The 27,905-nt window shown below is 43.6% G+C and overlaps 1 protein-coding gene across 1 annotated transcript; it reads left to right on the forward strand.

Moving 5' to 3' along the window:
- Window positions 1-27,820, forward strand: LOC134407376 (transmembrane protein 45B-like). The gene is made up of 6 exons (XM_063139113.1): window positions 1-47; window positions 10,759-10,961; window positions 15,273-15,488; window positions 22,480-22,664; window positions 26,558-26,703; window positions 27,703-27,820. The coding sequence occupies exons 2-6, from the start codon at window positions 10,778-10,780 to the stop codon at window positions 27,818-27,820; spliced, it is 849 nt and encodes a 282-aa protein (XP_062995183.1). The 5' UTR covers window positions 1-47; window positions 10,759-10,777.
- Window positions 27,821-27,905: the final 85 nt, after the last annotated feature.

Genomic DNA, 27,905 nt, shown 5'->3' on the forward strand with positions numbered 1-27,905 from the left:
TTTGAGCTCTGTAGAAGCGGGCAGCAGGAAGCCACCCTCTGTTCCAGGTAAAATCTCTCTGCTTTATCTGGGTATCAGACTCGGTGGGGTGGTATCTATGTATTGGTGGATTTTATCTATTTTACCCCACCACACTGCCTGATGGGCCCACAGGTGGGTTACTCAAAAATATAGCGCTCTGTATTTCAAGAAGACCCATTAAAAACAATGACAAATTACACACAAAATCTATTTTGTGATTAACAGTTTACATGTCTGCTCAAAAGTAAGTCCACTGAGTTCAATGGGGCTTACTCTCAGGTAAAGAGGGTGCAGGATTGCAGCCTCAGTAAGTAATGAGAGAGCCAGCTTAAAACAAAACAATATTAGAACAGAGAAGCCAGATAACACATCCTTTGCCTCAGTTAAAAAAGAAGCCTTCACTATTTAAATACCTGCATGGCAATTTCAGTAGCAATGAGCTTATATTTTTGTTCTGATCGATGCAAGGAGAGCCTGGGAAAGAAGCAGACTTAGGACCAAAACACACATTCATTCAATCATGTATAGCAGCGCTATGGATGAATGTTTGCTTTGGCCCTAACATCGCCAAGAACTCTCCAAATCAGTTGTAATATTGTTTTCTTTCAGGGGAGGAAGTTTTTCAAATTTGACAAAGTATCAGAGAAAAGAAATCTGATATAGGATAGTCGGTAGGAGATTGAGTTATGGTACAGGAAGCTCTTGGCTTAAATCTCTTTAACTCCATTGCACTGAAGAATTTCTCGTCAGTCTCTGAGATTCCATTTTGGAGCAAGGTCTCATGCTCCAGTTTTCCTGGATGAAATGGGTTAGCTACACCCATTTCAATCCAGCTTTAGGGCTGGTTTCAGTATCCAAACATCCTTGGTCAGCTTTGTGGATGACCTAAACCAGGAACTGGACAGAAGGATTGCATCCCTGTTGTTTCTGCTGGATCTTTCAACAAGGTTTGATACCAATGACCTTGAGATCCTCTGAGCTGGCTCACCAGAATGAAATTTGTTTTTTTTATGACGGCTCTGGTCCTTTCTGGAGGACTTGTTTCAGAAGATGGTGCTGGGAGATGTCAGTTTGACACTTATGTCCTGCTTGTGGGTTTCCTATAGGCAGCTGGTTGGCCACTTTGTGAACAAAATGCTGGACTAGATGGACTCTTGGTCTGATCCAGCATGGCTCTTTTTATGTTCTTATGTGTCCACACTGGCCTCCATCTTGTCCCCTGTACTGTTTAACATCTATATGAAATTTCTGGGGGAAGTCCTCTGGAGTTTGGGGGTTCAATGTTGTCAGTGTGCAGATGACACTCAACTCTCTCCATTTCCTTTCAGTCCATGGAGGCTGTGGAGGTCCTGATCTGTTGCCTGGAGGTAGCAATGGACTGGATGGGGGCAAATAAATTGAAGCTTAATCCAGACAAGATGGAGGTGCTCACAGTCAGGAAAACTGACCCAGGAACTGGGCAAACAATGCTGGGTGGAGTGGTACTTCCCTTGAAAACACAGATTGGTAGTTCAGGGGTCCTACTGGACCCAGCCTTGATCCTGGATTCCATGGTCTTGCCTATGGACAGGAATCCCTTTGGCCAGCTGAGACTAGTGAGTCAATGACATCTTGTTCCTGTTGATTGCAGTTCCGTTCATAGTCATTAGATTTATTTATTTATTTATTTATTACATTTACTCTGCAAATCAAACCTGTAGCATGAGCAGAAAAGTGGGAGTGAGGGGTGACTGCATGTATCAGTGGGATAGATTCTTAATGATGTCACCAGGGACAGAGCATCCTCCTACCCATGTTCCCCAGCAACTGGTGCACACAGGCTTACTGCCTTGAATTCTGGAGTTAGCACACAACCATCAGGGCTAGTAGCCATTGATAGTCATCGCCTCCAGGAATTTATCCAACCCCCTTTTAAAGCCATCCAAATTGGTGGCCAACACCATATCTTGAGGTAATGAATTCTGCAGGTTAACTGTGCACTGTGTGAAGAAGCACTCCCACACAAAATCCATGTCTGGTTATTCCAAACCTTCAACCTTTCGACAATATAATCTAGGGCAGGAGAAGAGTGATTTTGTTGTTGAAAAATTGGGAGTCAGAAATTCTTGCTGATCTATCACAAATCACCTGGAGATGAGGACCTACCTTCCTCCCATCCTTGCTTTAAAATAATTGCAAAACTATCCATCTCTTGAGATTTCTTTGCATTTCAAAGCAGGCTTGCTTGATGTTACAAAATTCCAGCGTACCCATGATCCCAAGGCAGCTCAGGCCACTTCCTGCCATGAAACCCCTATATCTGGTTCTACATATGTAGTAGAATGAAGTGGTAAAGTCCTGAAGGAGTAGAATAGACTGTTACAAGCTCCATCAGATGAGTGTTTTATTGCACACTCATTAATGGGCACTCACGGATTTTCACGGGTCCCTCTCACAACATCATGTGCCTCTCACGTGTCTCCTGCCCCTTCTAGCCTTCTTCACGCAACAAAAAACCCATCCCATTAAGTCTGACTTATTTTTAAAGACAGAAGTTGTGTGTGTATCAATAGGTAGAACTAAGTGAGACACACAGGAAGTTAGATGGAAGAGGAAGTCAGGGACACAGACTTTGATTGAAGGAATACTCGCCCAATCAGGAGGTGACACAGCAGTCTCAGTCAGGGCTGGAGAGAAGTTAGTTAGAAGCTATGTTTGTTTGAGGCAATAAAAGTTTTATTTTTATATAATACTGCATTCCTCATTTGCAACAAACCTATCTTTGAAACAGTGTGGATCAAAACAGCCCACTAAATGGGTCACGTGGGACAAATGCGTGGGCGGAGAAGTGACTGTAAGCAAAGGCGATTTCCCCCTGTGTGATGATGCTCTACAGCTAGGGAAACAACGCCTTTTTGAACATTCCCCCAATGTAAAACAAAAACAAAACAGGAAAACCTCGCAAGCGGATGAGTAGCACAGCAGGAAGGGGACTGTAGGCAGTCATTCCCACAGACACTCAGAGCTGTGGTTACTCCCTCACAAAGCAGACAGCCACCATTTCCAAAACAAGCACCTGAAACCCTCCCTCCACAGCTTTTATTGGTAATGCCTGAGCTCTCTCATTCTTCAGACTCACCTGGGTCCTAGCTTCCTTTCATTTTCTATCATCTCCTGTGCTGCCCAGTCCTGTTGTGACAGCTTTCTATGTTAATGTCATCAAGTTTTAATGTTTCAATTTTATACTGTGTTTTTTCTGCTATGATTTTTGTTTTGTTTTTAATAAAAGCTTTTGCTCTGAAAGGCAGCATTTAAAAATGGTTGCAATAAATAAGGGCGGGGGGAAATACTTGCTGGGAATGTTTCCATGGGATAGCATTCAAAAATATTATTACCCACCGACAGTGCAACACCTGATCGTAACTAATAATGGAATGATGGCCTCTTCAGAAAGCAAAGAGCTAGAAAGGAGTTCAAACAGTATATGAGAACTTTGGCTTGTGGCTCAGTGGGGATGAAAACGAGAACCATGTGCATATGATAGATTTGAAAGGGGCTTGAAGGGAGAAATCCCAATGAAAAAAGATGTCCCCATATTTAAGCTGACGTCTCCTTCAGGCGAAACTTGGCATTATTGCTAGATCATATCTGCCAACAGAAGCTGGTGAGATGGCAATTAAAAAAAAAAAGAATTAGCTCAGCAGGAATAAAGTAGCCAGGGGTCATTATACTTGCTTGTTCCTACTTATTCCTGACTACTCAGGTTTTAAACCCAGCCATGATGTGCAAACCGAGTCTAAGAAATGAAATAAATATCACATGTTAGTCCTGAGGGAGGGAGAGAAGTGGGACTAGGGTCATGTTTCTTTCCAGTGAGATGAAGGGTCACCATAGGTACTAGAAGGCTGATGAAGAAAATTGAATGAGGATACAGATAATAATAATAATAATAATAATAATAATAATAATAATAATAATAATAATTTTTTAGCTTTTGCACTGAATTGTTCCTGGGTTTAAAGGAGTTGTGCTTACATATGCTTAAGTCCTGTGTTATGTTGTATTCTATTGGTTATTTATGTATTACATTTTTATACTGCCCAATAGCCAAAACTCTCTGGCTGGTTCACAAAAATTGAAACCTTAAAATACAACAAGATAACACATGATATAAAACCATTACAGGTTTAAAACAGAATGAAACCAGAGTAAAAGAAAACAAAAAGAATATCTTGGTTTAATATGAAGCTTGAAGCACATCCAAATATTCAAAGGGTGGAAAGAAAATGACATTCTCATTATGATGTAGTGGTGGTGATGCTAATTATTACTGTTGCCAATAAAATTGCTGGCCATGAACAAGAAGACAATTAAAATTTCCTGCTTGGACTGAAATGTCTCATAAAACATTTCACGCTTGGGACTGGGAGCTTAAGAGGCAGGCTTCTTTGGGGTGGTGTGTATTTTAAACTTTTTTTTTTTTTACATTTCTTTTCCTATGTTTTAAAATGTATGTTTTAAACTTTGTAATACCCCCTTGAGGCCCAGTATTGGGCAAAAGGCGGAATACTAATACTAATACTAATACTAATAATACTAATAATAATGTTAGCCAAGTTGTTGGCACAGATATCAAAAGGTGTAGTGCAGAACCAAGATGCATTTGTCCATTTTAGCTGATCAGAGAAAGTAGTGGAAATCAGCAGTGGCAAGCAACATACCTTTGGGCACACTGCTACTTCAGGGAGAAATTAAGCACTGTTCCTAAGCTTCAAGGGTGAATTGCCTCTGCAGAGCTAAAAATGGAATGGGCAGGTAAATGATTAAGCAACTGCATGGCAATTTACACTAACAAACAGATGAGGGTGCAAAGTCTCTCACTTAATGTTGGTAAAATAAATAAAGTGCACTACAGAATAGACAAAGCAATGGATTTAGTATATAGATGGCCACTGGATCACATCATCTAGCCAAGAATCCTGTTCCCCGCAATGGCCAACGAGATACTTCGCAGAAGCCCACAAACAGGACATGAAAGCAATAGCCCTCTCCCATTGTTACTTCCTAGTAACTGGTGTTTAGTGACATGTGGCTTCTAAAACTGATGATTGCATCTAGCCTTCAAAGCTAGCCTACACACTTTGAGCTTCCGATTCAGGGAGAGGGCAAATAGGGAAGAAGTCCAATGGATCCTTTGTTCTGTCCCAGTGCAGCATCTATCTAATAAAGAAAAAACGTCTGTGAGTCTTCAACTCAGTTCTAGATAAGGCACAGTGCGTTAATGTAGAAGGGGGAAGGAGTGGAGTGGAGGAGGAGCAACATGGAGTGGAGAAGGAACAGGAAGGAGTGGAGAAGCAACATGGCCAAAGGACTCCAGGGATTGGGAGAAGGCTTCTAATGAGATGTGGACCTTGTCCAGTGCCTATCAATGCCAACCTCTGGACAGAACCCAGAGTGGATCTGAGATTGAAGCTATGGGTAGAAGCCAATGGATTTTAATGAGTTCGCGATGGAGTCCATTGATTTGGAATGGATCTGGGCAGGGACTCCTCCTGGTAATTTGCTTTGTAATATTTACAGCTCTAAATATATTTTTTTTAAAAAAGATGTGTTAGACTCTTGTTTTCCAGGCCCCGAAGCAAAGAAGAACAATAGCAAAGTAAACCTGCTGAAGCTGTCCACTCACCCACTTCCTTTTATTGATTCTCACCTGTTCTGTTCATTAAAATATAGTGTAACCTTATCTATAGAAGAACATGATGTTCAGATGTGATTATGGAATCAGTTATGCCCCAAGCGGCAGTGTGATGTGACAAATAATGACCCATCTGAAATCTCCATTACAAGATGGGATCACAAGCATTTGGTTTCCCCTCAAAGAGACTCCAAAGCAATTGCTATGGATGCATCACCCTTGCATCCCACAGGGTGCAGGAACTCAAATATGTATTGTTACAGAGGAGTTTCAGACATGCTGTTCACATGTACTATGTGCCATGGATTTATTGGACATTACCCAACAAGCAAACAATTTTGTTCCAAAAGGCATAGCTTGAATAGGTGTCAGAACCATAAGTGCTCTGGAATGCTGCAAGAGATGTAGGAGCCACTCCATGCACACAATACTGTCTTGATTTATTGAAAGTGAGGGTCTGCCATGTGACTCACAAATACATGGAAATGCCTACCTAATTGCTGTGCCACTACCCAGCTGGCTAATTGGGGCCAATGTCAAAGGTAGACATGGTTGGGAACCTGCTGTAGGCCTACACTCCAATAGGGACAGACCAACAAGTGTCGCTTGAAGTTCCTCCTCCTCATCTCATCATCCCTGTGACCGGCTTGTTCACTTGCCTCCCATTCTAATCTAGACAGCAAAGGTGGTGAGAAGGAGGAGCAACAGATGCCACTGCCTCCTTGCTCACTGGCTCTCTGCTTGTCACGAAAGCAAGTGGGAGCATTGGTGAGGGAGAGGAGCAACTGGTGGCAATGGCAGTGAAAAAGTGGACTCACAGAGGGTGGATTCATTGATGGTGCCTTGCCCATGGGCCCTTCCAGACCTGGAACTGGTACTGTAGTTAGCCCATGAGGATATCTTTGCATTGGCCAATCAAACACCCTGGTGGGGAAAAATGAATCCATCTTGAATGGTCCTCAACTGGCTATTAGTTCAGTGAGGTCAAAATACTAACCCAACAAATCTGAGGTCACTGGGGCCACAGCTAGACCTAAGGTTTATCCTGGGATCATCCAGGGTTCGCCCCTGCCTGAGCACTGGATGCCCTGTGTGTCACCTAGATGAACAGGTTTGACCCCTGGATGATGCAGGGATAAACCTTAGGTCTAGCTATGGCCTATATGGTTACCGAGTTGTCTCAATATTGGCCTACGCTATTACAAAAGCTAACAGGTTGTAAAAGTAACCAAGGAGCCTCCTAAACCTTCTATTCAACTGTCTGATACAAACCTTTGTTCCCTTTCTTTTCACTAATCCTGGGTGCAGTCTCTGATAGCTAAAGTACACACCATGTTAAGTGCGTAAAATATAGCTGATACAAACTATTTTTTACTTTAGTGTAAGTGCACGGAGCCCTAGTCTGGACTGGGACTGCCGTGTGTGGGGCGCAGGAGTTTAAACTTCCCACTCGACTTTTTTCCCATTGTAAATTTGCATCCCTTGAATGGGGGCTAAAGAAAAGAAGAAAAACACCATTGGTGAAGGAATGCCTCATGTTGCCAGGCAGAGGTAGCACCTGTGTTTAAAAAGCACAGCCATGGGGGCAGTGCTGGTCACAAGTTTTTCAGGGTCCTTGATACCTAGGGAGGTCGTGGGCTCTCCCACACTAGAGGCATTGAAGATGCTGCTGGATAGCCGTCTATCAGGTACGCTTTAAGGTGGATTCCTGCACTGAGCAGGGGGTTGGACTCGATGGCCTTATAGGCCCCTTCCAATTCTGCCATTCTATGATCCTATGACAATGCAAAATCCTGGTTGGAGTGGTTACTCAAATATTACGTGTTCAGATTAAGAGAGGGAGAGAGAGAGAGAGAGAGAGAGAGAGAGAGAGAGAGAGAGAGAGAGAGAGAGAGAGAGATGCTTAAACAAAATGCACCTGGGGCATCGTATGGAGTTTGTCATGGGGGGACACAGATGGTACTCTCTCTCTCTTTTCCTCTCTGTCTCCCTCCCTCCCACACACACACACACACACACACACACACACACACACACACCTAGATACAAAAGAGGGCAGGGCTCCTGCTGCTGTAATGAAGAGGGAATTTCACCAGGTGCTGCATGCATACAAATGACACCTGCTGAAATTCCCTTTTCTATATAACTGTTGAAGATACAGGACCTCTATCCTCCTTTTCATATTTATTTATTTATTTGTAACATTTGTATCCCACCATATATCACTAGGATCTCAGGGTGGCATGTGGACACCCTAGGTTAACTGATCAGAAAGGATAGTTCCTGGTAAGAAGAAAGTAAATGGTTATTTTGCTCTCTCTTGCATTCAGTTGAATCTCCCTTTACCATGACAGATGTACTTGGCTACTTCAGTAGCCAAATATGGTCTCAATGCAACCCACACTATAGCGCTCCAGAGCAAAATATGGTGGACTGCAAATAACTGAGTCCTGACCTATCTTACTGTTTGGTCAAATTTTCCTACATAATCAAAAGAGGAGGAGGAGGAGGAGGAGGAATTTTCCTACATAATCAAAAGAGGAGGAGGAGGAGGAGGAGGAGGAGAAGGAGGAATATTTTACTCTTACTTTACTCACAGGCACAGAATTTGTAGTTCTTTTTGTGTATATGTAGACAGAGGAGGAGATGTCATAAATCTGTTCACTTATGCACAGATTTGAATACGTTTGTGTGGTTATGAATATACCATACTTGATTACTTTTGTGATATGACAAGTTGATTTCAAAGTTTACCCTGGGGCTATTCAGAAGCAGGTCAGTATTTCCCAGCTGAGGTGATAAGAACACAAGAGCCATGCTGAATATCTGACCAAGGGTCCATCTAGTCCAGCAGGCTGTTCACACAAAGGTCAACCAGCTGCCCACAGGAAACCTTCAAGCAGGACATGAGTACAACAGTACCCTCCTGCCCAAGTTCTTCAGCAACCAGTGTGCAAAGGCATACTGCCTCTGATAGTGGAGGTAGGTAGCATACAGCCATCAGGACTAGTTGCCACTGAGTGCCTGATCCTTCTTCACTTCTACTGATGCCCATTAGTTAAATGAGTAGAGTCTACTCTAAGTAGGACTTAAGTTGGATTTTACCCATAGTGTCTTTGAAACACTTTCCCAGCTGATTGCATCATATCCAAGAGCTCCTTCTCCTTTGATAAACACAATAAAATTAATGATATGCTTGCTAAATGCTCAGCATTTATTTATTTTTGGATAGTGACCGCTTTGGGAGTGGATGTGTATGGCCTTACCCACATTTCTATTGCCTTAGGTATGACTGAGTGAGTATGTCTAGAGCGTGTGGAATGTTGGACTGAGTGGGTGTGGCTGGTGATGCTGTGGAAATGGGTATAGATATAGATATAGATATAGATATAGATATATAGATATATATGGGAGCTGAGTGGTTTGAGGTGTTCATTTGGTGATGGGGTTTGGAGGGTAGATGTGTTTAGCTGTGTGATTTCTTGTCCGGAGTTGTGTGAGGAGTGAGTGAAAATAAGATCATAGGGACTAAGGATTGTTATTATTAGATTTGTTACTTCCAATATTCTTAAGAATAGGCAGGAGTTAAATAGAAGTTGAAGGAACTAAGAACTGTAAACAACAATAAACATTTTCTTTATTTTGCTACCATAAAACCACATGTCAGTTTGGCTGTGTCTCCTGCTCTATTAGTTCATAAATAAAAACATTGCATTAAACCTTCAACCTGCTATATTCACAGAAAAGCCTTTTCCAAATCTCCTTACCTTTCCCCTCTGCTATAAGGGAAAGGTTATATTTTTCTTTTTACCCTCCCTTGGGTATTTAAGTGGTGGTGTTTAGCCTGAGGGAAGTGTGCGTGTCAATGCCTTCTGTGTGAGGTGGTGGTGTCACAGTGTGCTTTGCACATCTGCCTGATTTTAAACAAAAGACTGATGTAATGAGAAATTAGTTCACACCATAAGAAAAAAGGGAGTATCAGAACTTGGACTTGATTTGGTAGACATGATTTGCTGGTGTTTATGCCATTGGCTATGTCAGCTTGGTTGCTTCACCTACCTGGAATGGTGCAGAACTGGCTCATGAGGGAAACTATTTGATAGGGTGGGGCAAAATTACAAGGAAAGTGTAATAGCTGATCCAGCTAAATTTTGTTGTGGTATAAGACATAATCCTATATATGTGTACTTAGAAGTACGTCCTTCTCTCAGAGCCTGGGGTCATCCTATGAACCTGATTGATGGACGCTTCAGGACAGATAAAAGGAAGGACTTCTTCACACAGCAGTCAGTGCCTTTCACTCTTAGAGAGACTGATAATCGGCCCTAAAGCATCTGAGATAAGGGGAAGGGCTTCCTTCCAGGACAAAGGCTGTTACTTCCAGGCAGAGTTTCTCATCTCATATATTTGTGAAACTGATATCTCTAAATTGCACCAAAGATACCTGCTGTGAATGTGTGTAAGAGTACACAACCCATGTGTGTGTGAGCAGAGAAGATGGCAAGAGGGATCAGTAATGGGTCTTTCAACAGCCCTTGGGTCTCACCTAGCACTCAGCACTGCTCACTTCTCATGCCAGCTATATTGTAAGTGTTTCTAATGCTAAGCTGACCTGGACTTCCCATGGAGTCACCTAAGTATTCAGCTCAAAAGAGTCAACACAGCAAAGGAAGCCATACCAAACTGGGTAGAGAGAAACAGTAGGTTGAGTCAGTAGAGTGATCAAGATCCTCCAAAGATCCAGGCAAGGGATTTATTGCTGACCAGTCTTCTTCAATCTGGTGCCCTCTAGATGTTTGGGGCAAGAACTCTCATCATCCCTGTTCAATTGCCTGTGCTGATGGGGGTTATAGTCCAAAACACCTTCAGGGGACACCGTTGGGGAAGGTTGCCATAGACAAAAAATATAGTAAAATAATTTTACATTTAAGATACATAACCAGGAAAAAAAACCCTCATTATTTCCCCAGTAAGATCTTTCGTCCTGGTTTGACAGGTTACAGTTATTCTTTCCATTCTTTTTATGGAATCTGCTTAAACTAGCTTCTGTTTTCCTCACTTAGGTTCTGGGAGTTGGCCAGAATGGCAAATTTTAAAGGCCACGCTCTTCCAGGAAGTTTCTTCATCATCTTTGGCCTCTGGTGGTCTGTGAAATATTCACTGAAATACCACAGCAGGAAATTGAACAGAAATGATCAGGCACATCATAGCTTTAAGCATCTGGACGTCATTGAAGGGGCTGTCAAAGTTGCCTTTGCAATAATAGGTGAGGCTCAAAATATGATGATGTACTAAGTATCTTCTTAGGGATGGATGGATTTACTATTTATTTATTTATTTATTTATTACATTTTTATACTGCCCAATAGCCGAAGTTCTCTGGGCGGTTCACAAAAATTAAAACCATCATAAAACAACCAACAAGTTAAAAACACAAATACAAAATACAATATAAAAAGCACAACCAGGATAAAACCACGCAGCAAAATTGATATAAGGTTAAAATACAGAGTTAAAACAGTATAATTTAAATTTAAGTTAAAATTAAGTGTTAAAATACTGAGTGAATAAAAAGGTCTTCAGCTGGCGACGAAAGGAGTACAGTGTAGGCGCCAGGCGGACCTCTCTGGGGAGCTCATTCCACAACCGGGGTGCCACAGTGGAGAAAGCCCCCCTCCTAGTAGCCACCTGCCTCACTTCCTTTGGCAGGGGCTCACAGAGAAGGGCCCCTGTAGATGATCTTAAGGTCCGGGTAGGTACATATGGGAGGAGACGTTCCTTCAAATAACCTGGCCCCAAACCATTTAGGGCTTTAAATGTCAATACCAGCACTTTGAATTGGGCCCGGACCTGGACTGGCAGCCAATGAAGCTGGAAAAGGACTGGCGTAATGTGATCTCGCCAGCCAGTCCCTGTTAGTAAACGGGCTGCCCTGTTTTGTACCAGCTGAAGCTTCCGGACCGTTTTCAAAGGCAGCCCCACGTATAACGCATTGCAGTAATCCAAACGAGAGGTTATCAGAGCATGGATAACTGTAGCTAGGCTATCACTGTCCAGATAAGAGCGCAGTTGGTATATCAGCCTAAGCTGATAAAAGGTGCTCTTTGCCACTGAGTTCACCTGTGCCTCAAGTGACAATTCTGGATCGAAGAGTACCCCCAAACTACAGACCCGATCCTTTAGGGAGAGTGCAACCCCGTCCAGGACACGGCAAACATCACCTCGCCGGACAAATGAACCACCCGCTAACAGTACCTCCATCTTGTCTGGATTGAGTCTCAGTTTGTTAGCCCTCATCCAGTCCATTACCGTGCCCAGGCACTGGTTCAGAACAGTCACTGCCTCACCTGGGTTTGATGAAAAGGAAAGGTAGAGCTGGGTATCATCCGCATATTGATGACACCTCAGTCCACATCTCCGGATAACCTCCCCCAGCGGCTTCATGTATATGTTAAACAGCATAGGGGATAAAATAGAGCCCTGCGGAACCCCATGGTTTAGGAGCCATGGCACAGAGCAATAATCCCCCAGCACTACCTTCTGGAATCGGCCATCCAAGTAGGAGCGGAACCACTGCAACGCAGTACCTCCAACTCCCAGCTCAGACAACCTATCCAGAAGGATACCATGGTCGATGGTATCGAAGGCCGCTGAGAGGTCCAGGAGAACCAGCAGGGTCGCACTCCCCCTGTCTCTCTCCCGACAGAGGTCATCCCACAGGGCGACCAAGGCAGTTTCCGTTCCAAAACCAGGCCTGAAACCCGATTGAAATGGATCTAGATAATCCGTTTCATTCAAGAGTGCCTGGAGTTGTCCTGCAACCACCCGCTCAAGCACCTTGCCCAGGAAAGGGATATTATCCACTGGCCTTTAGTTGTTAACATCCTCCGGGTCCAGATTAGACTTCTTCAGGAGTGGTCTAATTACCGCCTCTTTTAAAGAGGCCAGCACCACTCCCTCTCTCAAGGAGGCATTTACAACCTCCTGGACCCAGCCGGCGATCCCCTCCTTATTTGATGTAATGAGCCACGAGGGGCAAGGGTCAAGCACACAGGTGGTCGAACGGACTTGGCCAAGCACCTTTCAGGTACTACTTTCAGTTCCTCTCAGTTACTCATTTTTCCAACCTCACATTTGGTTCATCTCCAAACATTGAGAATTTTTTTTGAAAGTTCATTTCAAAACCAGCGTGCATTTTTTGTGCTAAAGAAATCTTAAGGCACAATCCTACAACTCCCAACATTTTTTAAAAAAAACCTACTCCCAGCATATAGGACTGTGCCTTAGAGCCAAAGTAGATCTGAGATTATTCAGACATAGTTATGATATGAATGGTTTAAATATCAGCCACACAGCTGCCTGATTCACATCAAGACCAGCTCAGTTGTTTCTTAGTTGCTCAAATAATAGAATAAGCCTGGCTTCTTAAACTTGGTGCCCTCTAGGATTTTTGATGTACAACTCCCATCATCTCTAATGATTAGATAGGAAGGCTGGGGACTGATAGGAGCTGTAGCCCAAAAAGTCTGGACAGCACCATATTGGGCAAGGCTAGATTAATCTAACCAACTGTGTTGTCAGTTGCATTTTCCCAACATCCTTTTGAACTTTGGGAAAGGCCACAGCTCAGTGTGATGGAGCATCTGCTTTGCATGCAGAAGGCCCCCAGTTTAATTGCCAGCATCTCCAGGTAGGGTGAGGAAAGAATCCTGCCTAAAACCCTGGAGAACCGTTGCTGCCAGTCAGTGTCGACAGTACTGGGCTAGATGGGCCAATGGTCTGACTGAGGCCTTAGCTAGACCTACGGTTTATCCCGGGGTCATCCCGGGGTCATCCCTGCCTTCTCCAGGGATCCCCTGTGTGTCATTTACATGAACAGGGATGACCCCAGAACAATCCCGGGATAAACCTTAGGTCTAGCTAAGGCCTGAGTATATAGCAGCTTCCTATGTTCCTGCCTATATGACTTCTGGCATGGATTTGTGTTAATTGCTGCTGTTAATGTTTTGGCTTTTGTTTTTCATTGGAACATGTGTTTATTTCGGTCATAGACAAGCACAACAGAAAACATCATCACAATAATATTAAAAACCCCAATATACAATAAAATACATACATAAACATTGAATTGCTGTCATAAATTTTATTTATGATACCCAGCTCTACATTTCCTTTTCATCAAACCCAGGTGAGGCAGTGGCTGTTCTGAACCAGTGCCTGGGCACGGTAATGGACTGGATGAGGGCTAATAAACTGAAACTCAATCCAGACAAGACGGAGGTACTGTTAGCGGGTGGTTCTTCTGTCCGGCGAGGTGATGTTTGCCCTGTCCTGGACGGGGTTGCACTCCCCCTAAAGGATCGGGTCCGTAGTTTGGGGGTGCTCTTGGATCCAGAACTGTCACTTGAGGCACAGGTGAACTCAGTGGCAAAGAGCACCTTTTATCAGCTCAGGTTGATATACCAGCTGCGCCCTTATCTGGACAGAGATAGCTTAGCTACATTTATCCATGCTCTGATAACCTCTCGTTTGGATTACTGCAATGTGTTATACGTGGGGCTACCTTTGAAAACGGTCCGGAAACTTCAACTGGTGCAAAACAGGGCAGCACGCTTACTAACAGGGACTGGCCGACGAGACCACATTACGCCAGTCCTTTTCCAGCTTCATTGGCTGCCAGTCCAGGTCCAGGCCCGATTCAAAGTGCTGGTATTAACATTTAAAGCCCTAAACGACTTGGGGCCAGGTTATCTGAAGGAACGCCTCCTCCCATATGTACCTGCCCGGACTCTAAGGTCATCTTCAGGGGTCCTTCTCTGTGAGCCCCTGCCAAAGGAAGTGAGGCAGGTGACTACCAGGAGGAGGACCTTCTCTGCTGTGGCACCCCGGCTGTGGAATGAGCTCCCTAAGGAGGTTCGCTTGGCACCTACATTATATGCTTTCAGACGCCAGGTGAAGACCTTTTTATTCTCCATGCATTTTAACAGTCTATAAATAAATTTTAACTCGCTGTTTTAAATTTGTAATTTTGCATTGCTGCTGTTTTTATCTGGTTGAGCTTTTATATTGTATTTTATATTATGGTTTTATACTGTTGTTTTATACTTTGAATGGTTTTAATTTTTGTGAACCGCCCAGAGAGCTCCGGCTATTGAGCGGTATAGAAATGTAATAAATAAATAAATAAATATTTCGCTATCGATTTCTGTTGCGCTTTCTGAAAATATATACTTTGAATAAGATGTTAACACTGTTAGCCTCCTTGTGGAGTTTTTGCAGTTGGGTGATAAGGTACAGATATTTTTTTTAATAAAGTAAAGTAGCTCGATAAAACATTGCAACCCTGCTATTAAGACCAGCCCTTTTACAAAGAGATGTGGAACGTCTCCTGCCATGGATACACATGATGGAAAATTTGTGCTTGCTTTCAATGGGCAAGGAGCACGCAGAAGTAAAAAAAGGAGCCTATTATACTTTTCAAGACTCCCCGGTTCTTAAATGGCACTGTGGTTTTTCTCTCCCTTCGGGAGAATTTATCTTCGGGCAGATCTGTTCATCCTTTGCTTCTGTTTCTTAGGGATCCTCGCTGAGCAGTTTGTTCCAGATGGTCCCCACTTGCACCTCTACCACTATGGGGAAGAACATGGTTGGGTGAAGCTGATGAACTGGCAACACGCGACCATGTACCTGTTCTTTGGCTTCACAGGAGTGATGGACATACTGACCTATTCCCCAGCCAAAGCACCTGTAGGATTGGATCGCCTCATGCTTGCTGTCGCACTCTTCGTTGAAGGTAGGTCCTCATATGGGATGCTTCCAGACAGACAGCTCCATGCAAACACACACACCCTCCAAAGACACTGTGCAGCGATTCCTCCTTTTCCTGCTATTAAGCTCAGCAGAGAAGCTGTTGAGCAACATTGTTTGGTCTGTTTGAATTTCAGCTTCTGCTCCGCCTCTTTTAGGTTTTTCAGCCTCCAGTTTGCAGTTTGAAGAGCAGCTGCTATTAAGCTCAGCAGAGAAGCTGTTGAGCAACATTGTTTGGTCTGTTTGAATTTCAGCTTCTGCTCCGCCTCTTTTGGGTTTTTCAGCCTCCAGTTTGCAGTTTGCAGTTTGAAGAGCAGCTGCTATTAAGCTCAGCAGAGAAGCTGTTGAGCAACGTTGTTTGGTCTGTTTGAATTTCAGCTTCTGCTCCGCCTCTTTTAGGTTTTTCAGCCTCCAGTTTGCTGGAGGCGTGAGCCTTTGGCGCGAGCCGAAGGGCGAGAGCACAAGGGCTCTCGGCCTGAGGCTCTCCGCCGTGGGCGCGAAGCCGGTCAAACGGAACTTCTACTCCGGAGGAAAACTCCAGCCGCGGTCCGGTCGCTGCTACTTTCTGATTCAGGACACAATCTTCTCATTTTCTCCTCTCAATTCTTTTCTCCTCATATTTGTTCCTTATGGCTCGTTCCAATTTTGTCTCTCCTAACTTAGTTCCTATCCGGTGTCTCCCCTCTTCTCAGCTGCCTTTTTCGTGTTCCTTATGGAACTGTCGCTCTGTTGCTTCTAAGGCCCCTGTCATTCAGGACTTGTTTATCTCTAGGTCTCTCCACCTCCTTGCTCTTAGTGAAACCTGGCTTCCTGCCCATGATACCGCCATCTCTGCTGCCCTCTCTCTTGGATGACTCTCTTTCTCTCACACTAGTCGCCCAGAGGGTCGGGGTGGTGGTATGGGTCTTTTATTATCTAGCTTGTGCCAGTTCCAGCCTCTTTCCATTCCACCTTCACATTGTTTTTCCTCCTTTGAAGTACATGTGGTGAGGCTTTTCGCTCCATTGCGACTGCGGATTGCAGTTCTGTATCGCCCCCCAGGCTCGTCCTCAAAATTTATCTCTGATTTTGATTTGTGGCTGTCCTTTTTCCTCTCTGATAACTGTCCTACTCTTATTTTGGGTGATTTCAATATTCATGTGGATGACCCTCAAGACGCTGCAGCTCTACGATTCACTCATTATCTTCCTCTTATGATCTTAAGCTTTGGTCTGATGTACCCACACATTCCCTTGGACACTGTCTGGATCTTGTTCTCACTCAGAATTGCTCTGTTTTGGACTTTTCTACTGCTCACTTTCCGTTGTCAGATCATCACCTAGTTTCTTTCAATATTACTCATAATCCTCCTCCTTCATGTCCCGCTTCTCGCTCTTGTCGTGACTTGCAATCTATCAATTATGAGGCTTTTTCTCAGTCTCTAGCCTCCTCTCTTCCTTCTGTCTTTTCGGCTGTCTCCTTGGACTCAGCTGTCTCCTTCTTTAATTCCTCCTTAACTCTTGATAATCTTGCTCCATCTACAACTCGGATAGTTCGCCCTTCTCAATCCCAACCGTGGCTCACCTCTTTCCTCCGCTACCTTCGCTCTTGTTCCCGGGCAGCTGAACACCTTTGGCGTAGGACCAGGGACTGGGCGGACTTTGTCCATTACAAATTTGTACTCTCCTCTTCCTCTTCTGCCATTTCATTTGCCAAACAGCAGTATTACTCAACGTAGATCCAGTCAAATGCTAGGCATCCTCAGCGGCTCTTTGCGTCCTTCAATTCTCTTCTGAAGCCTAATCCACCATCTCTCCCCGCCTCTCTGTCTGCTAATAACTTTGCCTCTTTTTTCAATGCTAAAATCCAAACTATTCGCTCCGATCTGGCCAGCTCTGCTCCTCTTCCAGTTCCTGTTCCTCATCTGTCAGTTCCTCCTGCAAATTTCTCTGCGTTTCCTTCGGTCTCAGCTGATGAGCTGTCTACAATACTGCGCTCTTCGAAGCCTTCCACTTGTTCTCGTGATCCGATTCCTTCTCGCGTCTTTATTAATCTTATCCCTGCTATCCTCCCTTCCTTGCTTCATATTATTAATTTTTCTCTGTCCTCTGGTTCATTTCCTTCTGCTTTTAAACACGCTACAGTCTCTCCTATTCTCAAGAAACCTACTCTTGATAGGCTATCTCTGTCTAACTACCGACCTGTCTCTTTGTTGCCATTTGTTTCAAAGATCCTGGAGCGTGTGGTCTACTCTCGTTGTCTTGATTTTCTTTCTAGTAACTCTGCTCTAGATCCTTTTCAATCTGGATTCCGTCCTTTGCATTCCACTGAAACAGCCCTTACTAAGATTACCAATGATCTTCTTACTGCCAAGTCTAAAGGCCATTATTCCGTTCTTATTCTCCTTGATCTAACTGCAGCCTTTGACACGGTTGATCATGATCTTCTTTTAGATTCCCTTAAAGACCTTGGATTTTGTGGCTCTGTCTATAACTGGTTTGCCTCCTATCTAGCGGGTTGCTCTTTCAGCGTGTTGGCTAATGGCAGCTCGTCTTCTTCTTTTCCCCTTTCAGTAGGGGTTCCGCAAGGCTCGGTGCTTGGTCCGTTGTTGTTTTCTTTATACATGTTGCCCTTGGGTAATCTTATTCAATCTCATGGCCTCCAATATCATCAGTATGCCAATGATACACAATTATATCTTTCATCTCCGGATCTTTCTCCTGATGTTCACGATCGTATCTCAGCATGTCTTTCAGATATCTCAGCTTGGTTGCTTTATCGTCGTTTGAAATTTAATATGGCAAAGACTGAATTGCTTGTTTTTCCACCTAAACCTTCTCCTCATCTCTCATTCTCTCTTACTGTCAATGATGTTACACTTACTCCAGTCAAGGAAGCTCGTAGCCTTGGCTTTATATTTGATTCCTCGCTCTCCTTTATTCCTCATATTGAGGCAGTAGCTAAATCCCATCGTTTTTTCCTGTATAATATTGCCAAGATTCGATCATTTTTGTCTGTCTCTTCTGCCAAGACTCTTGTTCATGCATTGGTTATTTCTCGGTTGGACTACTGCAACCTTCTTCTCACTGGCCTTCCTTCTTCTCACATCAGTCCGTTGGTTTCTGTTCACCACTCTGCTGCTAAGATCATCTTCTTGGCACGCCGCTCTGACCATGTAACTCCAGTTCTGAAATCTCTTCATTGGCTTCCAATTCACTTCAGAATCCAATATAAACTTCTCCTGTTGACCTACAAAGCTTTTCACTGTCTAGCTCCTTCCTATCTCTCCTCTCTCATCTCACACTATTGCCCCACTCGTGCTCTTCGCTCCTCTGATACCATGTTTCTCGCCTGCCCAAGGGTCTCTACTTCCCTTGCTCGGCTTCGTCCATTTTCTTCTGCTGCCCCTTACGCCTGGAACGCTCTTCCAGAACATTTGAGATCTACAAGTTCAACCGCAGCTTTTAAAGCTCAGCTAAAAACTTTTCTTTTTCCTAAAGCTTTTAAAACTTGATTTTGTTCTGACTTTATACTGTTAGTTTTACCCTGCCCAGTGCCTGTTTACCCTACCCTGTGCCTGTTTGCATTCTCTTCCCCTCCTTATTGTTTTATTATGATTTTATTAGAATGTAAGCCTATGCGGCAGGGTCTTGCTATCTACTGTTTTACTCTGTACAGCACCATGTACATTGATGGTGCTATATAAATAAATAAATAAATAAATAAATAAATAATAATAATAAGGGAAAGCAGCGAGACAACACGGGAGGGTTACAAATGGTTGACATCATTGTGTGGACCTCCCATAAAAATCCATGAATGAGGTAGGGGAATTTCAAAATGAAACCCTCACCTGGAAGCACCCTTGGAATGGTAACAGGAAGATATAACAAGCTACTTACACCAAAGTCAGAAATTTCCTCCATCTCCGTATTGCTCCGTATTGCTCCATATTGTCTATTCCGACTGGCAGTGGCCTTACACAGTGTCAGACACAGACGTTTCACAGCGCTATCTGGAGATGCCAGGGGTTGGACTAGGGCTTTTTGAATATTTATTTATTCATTTCATTTATATCCTGCCTGTTTTCCTCCAAGGAACCCAAGGCAGTGTACATAATCCTTCTCCTCCTTTCCATTTTATCCTCACAACAAAAACCCTGTGAGGTAGGTTAGGCTGAGGGTCTGTGACTGGCCCAAAGTCACCCAGTGGGTTTCCATGGCCATGTGGGGACTAGAACTCAGATCTCCCAACTCCCAGTCCAACACCTTAGCTACTACACCACACTAGCAGAATGCCAACAATTTATTCATTTATTTATTTATATTGCATTTCTACAACGCCCAGTAGCTGAAGCTCTCTGAGAGGTTCACCAAAATTAAAACTTATAATGTCATTGCTTAATGCTGTTGTAGGGAGAGTCCAGAAGGAATGGTGGTTATCCTGAAGGATCAGGATCCAAGCTTGGGAGTGGTCCTTTACCCAATGCTGTCCCTGGATCTTCAAATGGCAAGGAGTAGGTTTCCACAAATATGCTTGGTGCACTATCTACGGCCCTCCCAGAGTTGATCTAACTTGGCTGCAGTTATCCATGCCTTGGTTGCATCAAGTTTAGACTGTTGCAATGTACTTTGTGTGGGGATACCCTTGAAGAGCATCCAGAAGAAATACGTTTAATGAACTGTGGTCTGACTCAGCGTAGGACACCCTCATGTTTTGTATATCGTCTACTGAGAAAGACAACAGTGTGGTATGGTTCTTTGTTTAGGGAACTGAAGGCATGTTGCTCATGGTACACAAATTCTTCTCACTTTTGTCATTGGCTAAAGATTTGGGGTACTGTTTCAGAAACCTTGTGAAACCCATTTAACTAAGAGTGGAAGTCCATGGGGCAAAAGCATCATGTGTGTATGCCTTGGGAAGTGAAGCTTCTTTCAAACCAACTCTCTGCCTCCAACCTTAACAACTGTTTCTTGGGCCATGGCTAGACCAAGCCTATATCCCGGGATTGTCCCGGGATCATCCCTGTGCATCCAAATGACACACAGGGGATCCCGGGAGCAGGCAGGGACGACCCCTCCATTTGCCTGGGATAATCCTTAGGTCTAACTAAGGCCTTGCACTCTCTTGAATTATGCTTTCTCTTGTATGACCATTACTAAATATTGGGCAGGCAAGTCATGTGAGTGAATGCAGTACTCAGACTGCAATCAGCAAAATTGAAGATTATAATTTGACCCAAGTCAAACTAGGGAAGCCGGAGAAATCTATGATCATGGATTCAAATGAGATTGCATTTCTATAAACCTGCAGATTTTGGAGCAGACCAGTCACTTTTTTTTTTTTTTGAAGGGAGGATTTGTGCTAATTCACATTTGCACTAATGCACATTAACTGTTTATTTATTATTTATTTAAAACATTTGTATCCCACCCTATATCATTAAGATCTCAGGGTAGCGTACAGATAAAATCATACAGTGTAAAACAATAAATATACACAGCTAAAAACAAATTAAACCATGAACCAAGTTAAAACAATATATAATTCAAAAGCAGTAAAAAACAATTAAAACAGTTAAAACAGATGTGTAAATGCGCATTAGCGCAAGTGGAACAAAAATCTGGTAAAGAGAATCCATAGAACGGACGATGGATTGAAAGACAATGCACAAAACACAGATGGGATGGATTTAACAGAATCCCGAATGTCCCTAAGTTAAGCAGCTCTTCTTACATCCTCTCCTAATTAATGGCAGCGAGTATAAAAGCTCCCTCAGGTGGTGTAAAGCAACAGCCTGTTGTCATGTTACAATAAATGGCTAGCAGTGGTTGTTCTTGTCTTACATCTATCTGGTTTCATCCCAGTGACTTGCTTGTCTCCAGAGAGCAATTAATGCCTCTCTAGGCAATGCCAATCTTGTCTGGTTTCACCTGGCACATGAGATTTAATCAGTAGCTTGGCTGACTGACAGTCGCTTCCTTGACTAATTCCTATGGAAGTCTGCAACCTCAATTCTGGGCTGCCCTTGTATTAAGCAGGGCAAGTTGATTAGAGTAAGAGATAGGCTGTTTCTCCTGCAACTGTTCCTTATGGTTGTGCAGTCAAGGTCTGCTAGAAATTCTTTTGAGGTTACATGGTGGGGCGGGGGAGGATGAGGAGAGAAATATTGCAGAATAATTTCAGTCTACCTCACCGTAGAAAATTATGGGACAAATGGTAGAGGGTCTTCAGGCCCAACCCAGGCCTTTTTCACTGGAGATGCACCAGCACCATATTAAGTTTAACCGTGATCAGCAATTGGGGTTCTTTAGAACATGGATACAACAAGGCATATATTGACGTAAAGAACTTGCAAAGATCAAAGGATAATCTTATATGAGGAACTTGCCCAGAAGATGTCAGACCAGCTTTTATGCCTTTAAAGGGCCACTGTTTGGTTCTAGAGAAGTTGGCTTCTTTTGCACAGGAAGTGAGAAAGTTACTAATAAACTTCCTCTGGCCTGGAAGTTGGACTCAACGTGGGTGACAGTGACTTTTTGGGAGGTGCATTCAGTCCATCCATGCTCTCCTCTATACTTGAGTGTGAGTCAAGGCCAGGGAATATGACAGGGGTCTCTGAATCCACCCAGCCCCATAATTTGGTAAAACTATGATCCAGAGAGGTACTTCTTTTCAAATACCCGGTGGGATGTCCATCATTGCTTTATGTAACTACATCATATGTTCTAATTTTTGTCATACCAAGTTTTACTGCATTGGCTAATTCTTCCCTTGATGTTCAGGCTTAAAACCAACAGTAAGAGACATACCGTTGGGAAACTCTACATGAATGAGTTGCCAATTCAGTGTTGTTCAGTCTTTCATAAATGACAGTATAATAGAACACGGTATGCTTCCTTACAATTCAATGTGTAAGCAAAAACGAAATATCCTGGCGAGAACTAAATGTTCTTTTTTACGACTGCAAATTTTGAACACGGTGTGCATTTCAACAGGGTTCCTCTTCTACTTCCATGTCAGCAACCGACCAATGCTGGATCAACACATCCATTCCCTGCTGCTGACAGCCATCTTTGGTGGAGCTGCCAGCACCCTGATGGAAGTCTTCCTACGGGACAATGTCATCTTGGAGCTGTTCCGTGCCAGTCTTTCCCTCCAGCAAGGAACCTGGCTTTGGCAGGTTGGCCATACCTTGGATTTACTGATTAACATAGGATTGCCATTGGCGATGTACACGGGAGGACTCTAGGTTGATAACCCCATGTAAAATGTTTGATATTGAAGTTAGATATTGGGGAGATAAAACTGAAACAGATAGTAAGAACTTCCAGGCTGGGGTGGATTTTGCATGGAATCACTTTATGTTATAAGTAGCATTGTTTCTTCCAAAAACCTCCTCATCCAAATTTCTCTGTGGCCTTAGCTAGACCTACCTGCTATCCCGTGATGGAGGAGGGAAGATCTAGCATTGTGTTTAATGCGAGATCCCTCCTCTGTCTACACATGACACATGACGACCTCAGCAGGAGAGGCGTCGCATCCGCCATTTTTTATTTTTTAAAGGACCAGCAGCGCACGAACGCTCATGTGCTAAATGTAAGTCCTTTTTTAAATTTAAATTTAAATCCTGAGGAGCACTGCGCCCTGTGAGTGGCTCCTTGCGAGTAATCGTGAGGAGCCAGGTCAACCCATGGCAGCTGGCCACACGTTCCGCGGTTTCAGGCTCAGCCCAGGACCGCAGAAAAACTGGGGCCAAAGGTGAGGGCTATATCCCAGGGCAAGGGAGGGATGATCCCTCCCTGATCCCGGGTTCCCCTGTGCGTCATGTGGATGCACAGGGACGCTCCTGGGGTTCACCCTGGGATAAAGCCCCATCTTGCTATGCCCTCTGAATGATCTGGACCTTTTTCTGAAATGGGATTGATGCATTACAAACTCCATTATGGCTTTTTTAATTTCAATTTTTCTTACAGAGCGAAGTGTGTGTTCAGTTTCCCCCCAGGATTCAGCTCCTTTCATTCACCTAGGTCTTCCCACCTCACTCTACCTTGCCTATATACTTTCATGCATGGAACATTTAAAACACTACAAAAAGCCATCTTGATATCGTCGTACCCATGAATGTATCAAGTTTCTTTTTGGGGTAGTGTTTCACCAGAAGTGCAGGAGCATGCGTGCACACCAGTGAAACATAGTGCAAAAAGTATCTTAATGTGATCCTTTGCATGAGCACATCGAGATGACTTTTTGCAGTGTTTCATCAACATGACCATATATACATGACCGTATATCACAGACTGGCAATGCCTTGTTCCATGAATGGAAAGGAAACAAGCAGAACAGGCACACCACAGACCCTATTACACAGCATGGGTTGTAGGGTGTATACAAAGCCACCCTGCCACATCATGCGGCAGGTTCACATGCCATGCCAACACATGCTGCAGTATGGGTAATTATTATGTTAAAGCCAGGTGCGCGCACGGCATGCATCGGGTGGGGGTAGAAGCCACAATGGCCTCTTTGCTCTCGTGGTCCTCTGAACTGTGATGGGGACACCATCTATACAGAGGTGCCTTGCACCCGCATTTGCCTTCCTTCCTAGTATCTGCACGGGAAGGAAGGCATGTGCGAATTTTCCTGCCTGACGCCTCCAAAAAGTATTTTTTTAAAAAAGAAATGGGGTAATGGGCCCGTTGCTCCCTCCCTTTAAAAAAAATTAAACAGCCCAATCTGTGGAGCGCCACATATTCAGATTGGCAGTTGCCCGGTCCTCCCAAATGAATATTTGTTTCTGTGGAGCTCTGCAGATTTAGAAAATAAAAAGGTGGGGGAGGAACAGCACAGTTCCTCTCCTCTCTCGCCCCCCCTTTTTATGTTTTTTTCTTCTTCTTTTTTCTTTTTTACAGCTGCAGAGCTGCCTCTGCAGCCAAAAATGTCAGGGTAAATGCCCGACTTTTTTGGAGCGGATTTTCCAGGGTGCATATTCTGTCCAAATGACAAATCTTGATAAAATAGTTAAGAGCAGAGACACCACACTGACAACAAAGGTCCGCATAGTTAAAGCAATGGTATTCCCCGTAGTAACCTATGGCTGCGAGAGCTGGACCATAAGGAAAGCTGAGCGAAGGAAGATAGATGCTTTTGAACTGTGGTGTTGGAGGAAAATTCTGAGAGTGCCTTGGACTGCAAGAAAATCAAACCAGTCCATACTCCAGGAAATAAAGCCAGACTGCTCACTTGAGGGAATGGTATTAAAGGCAAAACTGAAGTACTTTGGCCACATAATGAGAAGACAGGATACCCTGGAGAAGAGGCTGATGCTAGGGAAAGTGGAAGGCAAAAGGAAGAGGGGCCGACCAAGGGCAAGATGGATGGATGATATTCTGGAGGTGACAGACTTGACCTTGGGGGAGCTAGGGGTGGCGACGGTGAGACAGAAAGCTCTGGCGTGGGCTGGTCCATGAAGTCATGAAGAGTTGGAAATGACTGAACGAATAAACAACAACAACAACAATATTCTGTCCAAAAATTCTGAAGTGCGCATTTACGGCAGTATAAACAGTTGAATGGACAACCTTGGGGTGTCCCACCCCTTTTTGCTCTTTCCTTCCTGTGGCCTTTTCCACCAGGTGGAAGTATTTCATTCTCTGGATGCCTCCACCAAACCAGGCTCAAACACTTCTGGTTTCAGGTATCTACTTTAGGTAGTGTGGGTTTGACTATTAGATGTAGAGTGGGTACCCCAAGAAAACGGGCCACCAAATAATAACGTTTAAGGTTTACCATAGAAAAATGTCAATAGGAAAAAAATGTTTTAAAATCTAAATGGATGCACACACCTTATGAGCAGTAGGGTAATAAAACCAGAGATAAACACACCCAGCTAACCTAACTAGACTATGTCCCTGTCTTATGCAGGTCCCTTATCCCAGCATTATCTTACTGTCCTTGGTCCAACCTTCTGAATTAGATCTCCAGTTCCAGCAGCTTTAGCACTTTGGTGTCATTTCCCCCCTTCTCTGCTTCTATCAGAGTCCGGATTTTATCTTCTAAACTTTCTCCTCTCTCCTACTCCAACCAATCCCCTATTTATTCATGCCAGTTAGGTTAATGAATCTCAAGATAAGCTTTTTTTGTTTACCTCCTGTTGAACTTCTTAATATCTTGCTTCCTTGGCTGGCTTTTTGGCCTTTGCTGAACTCGTCACCCTCCTGCCTCCTGTGCTAAACTGCCTGTTACAACTAAACTATTGTGCCAGTGCTTTGCTATGTGCACTGGCTTCTAGTCTGTTTCCAGGCCAAATTCAGAGTGCTGGTAGTCCTAAATGGCTTGGGGCCAACTTGTCTGAATGATCACTTCTTTCCCTATATATATACTAGGCCTTTAAGATCATTTTCTGGGGCTTTTCTCCAGTTGCCAGAACCAAATTAGGTGCAGTGAGTGGTTAGTAGACAGGGAGCCTTTTTCATTGGTTGTGTCCCAATCATGAATGCCCTCCCTAGAGAGGTTTGCCTGGTACCTACATTATAGTCTTTTCAGTACCAGCTGAAGACAATTTTACCTTCCCAGCATTTTCAACAATACTTTAGCATCTGTGTGTTTTGAATCCTTTACACTAATGTTATTGCCTGTTGTTCATCATGAGTAGAGATGTCAGAGAAATTCCCAACAGAATAAAATGAGTTCAAATTTCTATGAATCTGGCCCAAGGATTCACAGTGGACCAAGTTTTCTTGAGTTGTACAGATTCTACAGACTTGCGGTGTGGGTTTTTGTATTTTCCACAAGTTTGCACAAATTAAGTCATAGAAAAACATGTAAGATTAAAAAAAAAACAGCCAAAAACACACTTCTCCCCCATAGGCTAAGCACAAAAATATTCCTTTTTGGGGGGGAATTTGCACATTTTTACAAGTGCAAATTTGCACAAATTCAGTAAACTGGAGAAACCGCGATTTCTCCAATGAGCAGACATTGAAATGAAAGGCACCTGCGATCTGCGAAATGCAGACGGAATGGACTTTATGAAGTCTGTACATCCCTAGTCATGAGTATTTCTTTTCTACCCAGATAGGTTTTGTGCTATTCCCACCTTGGGGAAGACCAGAGTGGAATGAGGAAGACCACCACAACATGATGTTCATCACCATGTGCTTTTGCTGGCATTATGCCACGGCTATCCTCATTACAGCTATTAACTATACCCTGGTTCATTGGTAAGTTTTCTGGAATCTTAAAATCATTGGCCTCAATCCACATATAGTTGCACATATGGGATGGGGGGGGGATAACTGCCATCCATTCTTGTTGGACACTTACCAAGTTGCTTCCACCACCACTCACTACACCGCATGAGCTGCTGGACAGCCCGATGAGCACCATGGAACTGCCCATTCCCTTAGTGAGCTGCCATTTTACATAAAAATGGCAGCTCAGGGTTTTCTAGAAATGTAATGCTGCATAAATGGTGACTGGAAAGGGGCCATTTATACAACATTACAGGCGTAAATGACCCCTTTATGGCCACCATTCATGTAATGCACAGCAAAGATCAGATCAATAACTCTATCTGACTTAGACCTTCCTTAGTGGCACAGGAAGCAAAGTGCCTGGGTTCTACTGGCCATAGTTCCGAGTTTGAGTCAGTTGCCACCTTACAATAGGGAAGATGACCCCTTACAGCTAGGGGAGGGAAGGTTTTTGTAGGTCAGAGATACAGATCACTCTTACCCAAGATTTGTACTGATCACTTACAAAGGGATTTTGAAATATGCCAAGGTCTGTAGGTTGCTCACTAGGGTGATCACTTATGAATCATCAAAAGAAAGGAAATGCATCCCCAAAAAAGGGATTTGCATATAATTTGCACATTCCCATTTATATGTAGAAATACTTGTCATGATTTAAATAGAAATGCAGTACATCTCACCATAATGCTGAAGAGTGTGACCAAGAGAGCTGTGTGCTTGCCTGTTCAGTCTGTTTTTCAGGTGCTAATTCTTGATGGGCAATAGCTATTTACCTTTAAACTGTGATGGAAGGGGGCATCATCCAAATGGAGGACACCTTCAAACTGAGGATCATCCTCTGTCAGCCCTTCAAATAGAGAACTGTTCTCTGTAAAAGAGGCCACCTGACCACTTTTTTGCCCACCCGTGCCTTACGGTAACATTAATAGACACTTTAACAACACCAGTGTGACTTATTTTTCACAGCTGCATCCAGAGCCATCAAAGAAACGACGGACAAACTGAGTTCAGGCTCGGAATCAGGAAAAAGAATCATGATAAAAGTGCCCACGCAACCCTCTTAAATGAATCGGATGAGGAATGAGCCAAGACGGCTGCTTCGATTTGTTTCTTTCATTTTCAGAAGACTCAAGAATCAAACCTTCTTAAAATCCTAAAGACTAACCCTA

The sequence above is a fragment of the Elgaria multicarinata genome, chromosome 12 (genome assembly GCF_023053635.1).
Source record: "Elgaria multicarinata webbii isolate HBS135686 ecotype San Diego chromosome 12, rElgMul1.1.pri, whole genome shotgun sequence".
Taxonomy (NCBI): Eukaryota; Metazoa; Chordata; class Lepidosauria; order Squamata; family Anguidae; genus Elgaria; species Elgaria multicarinata.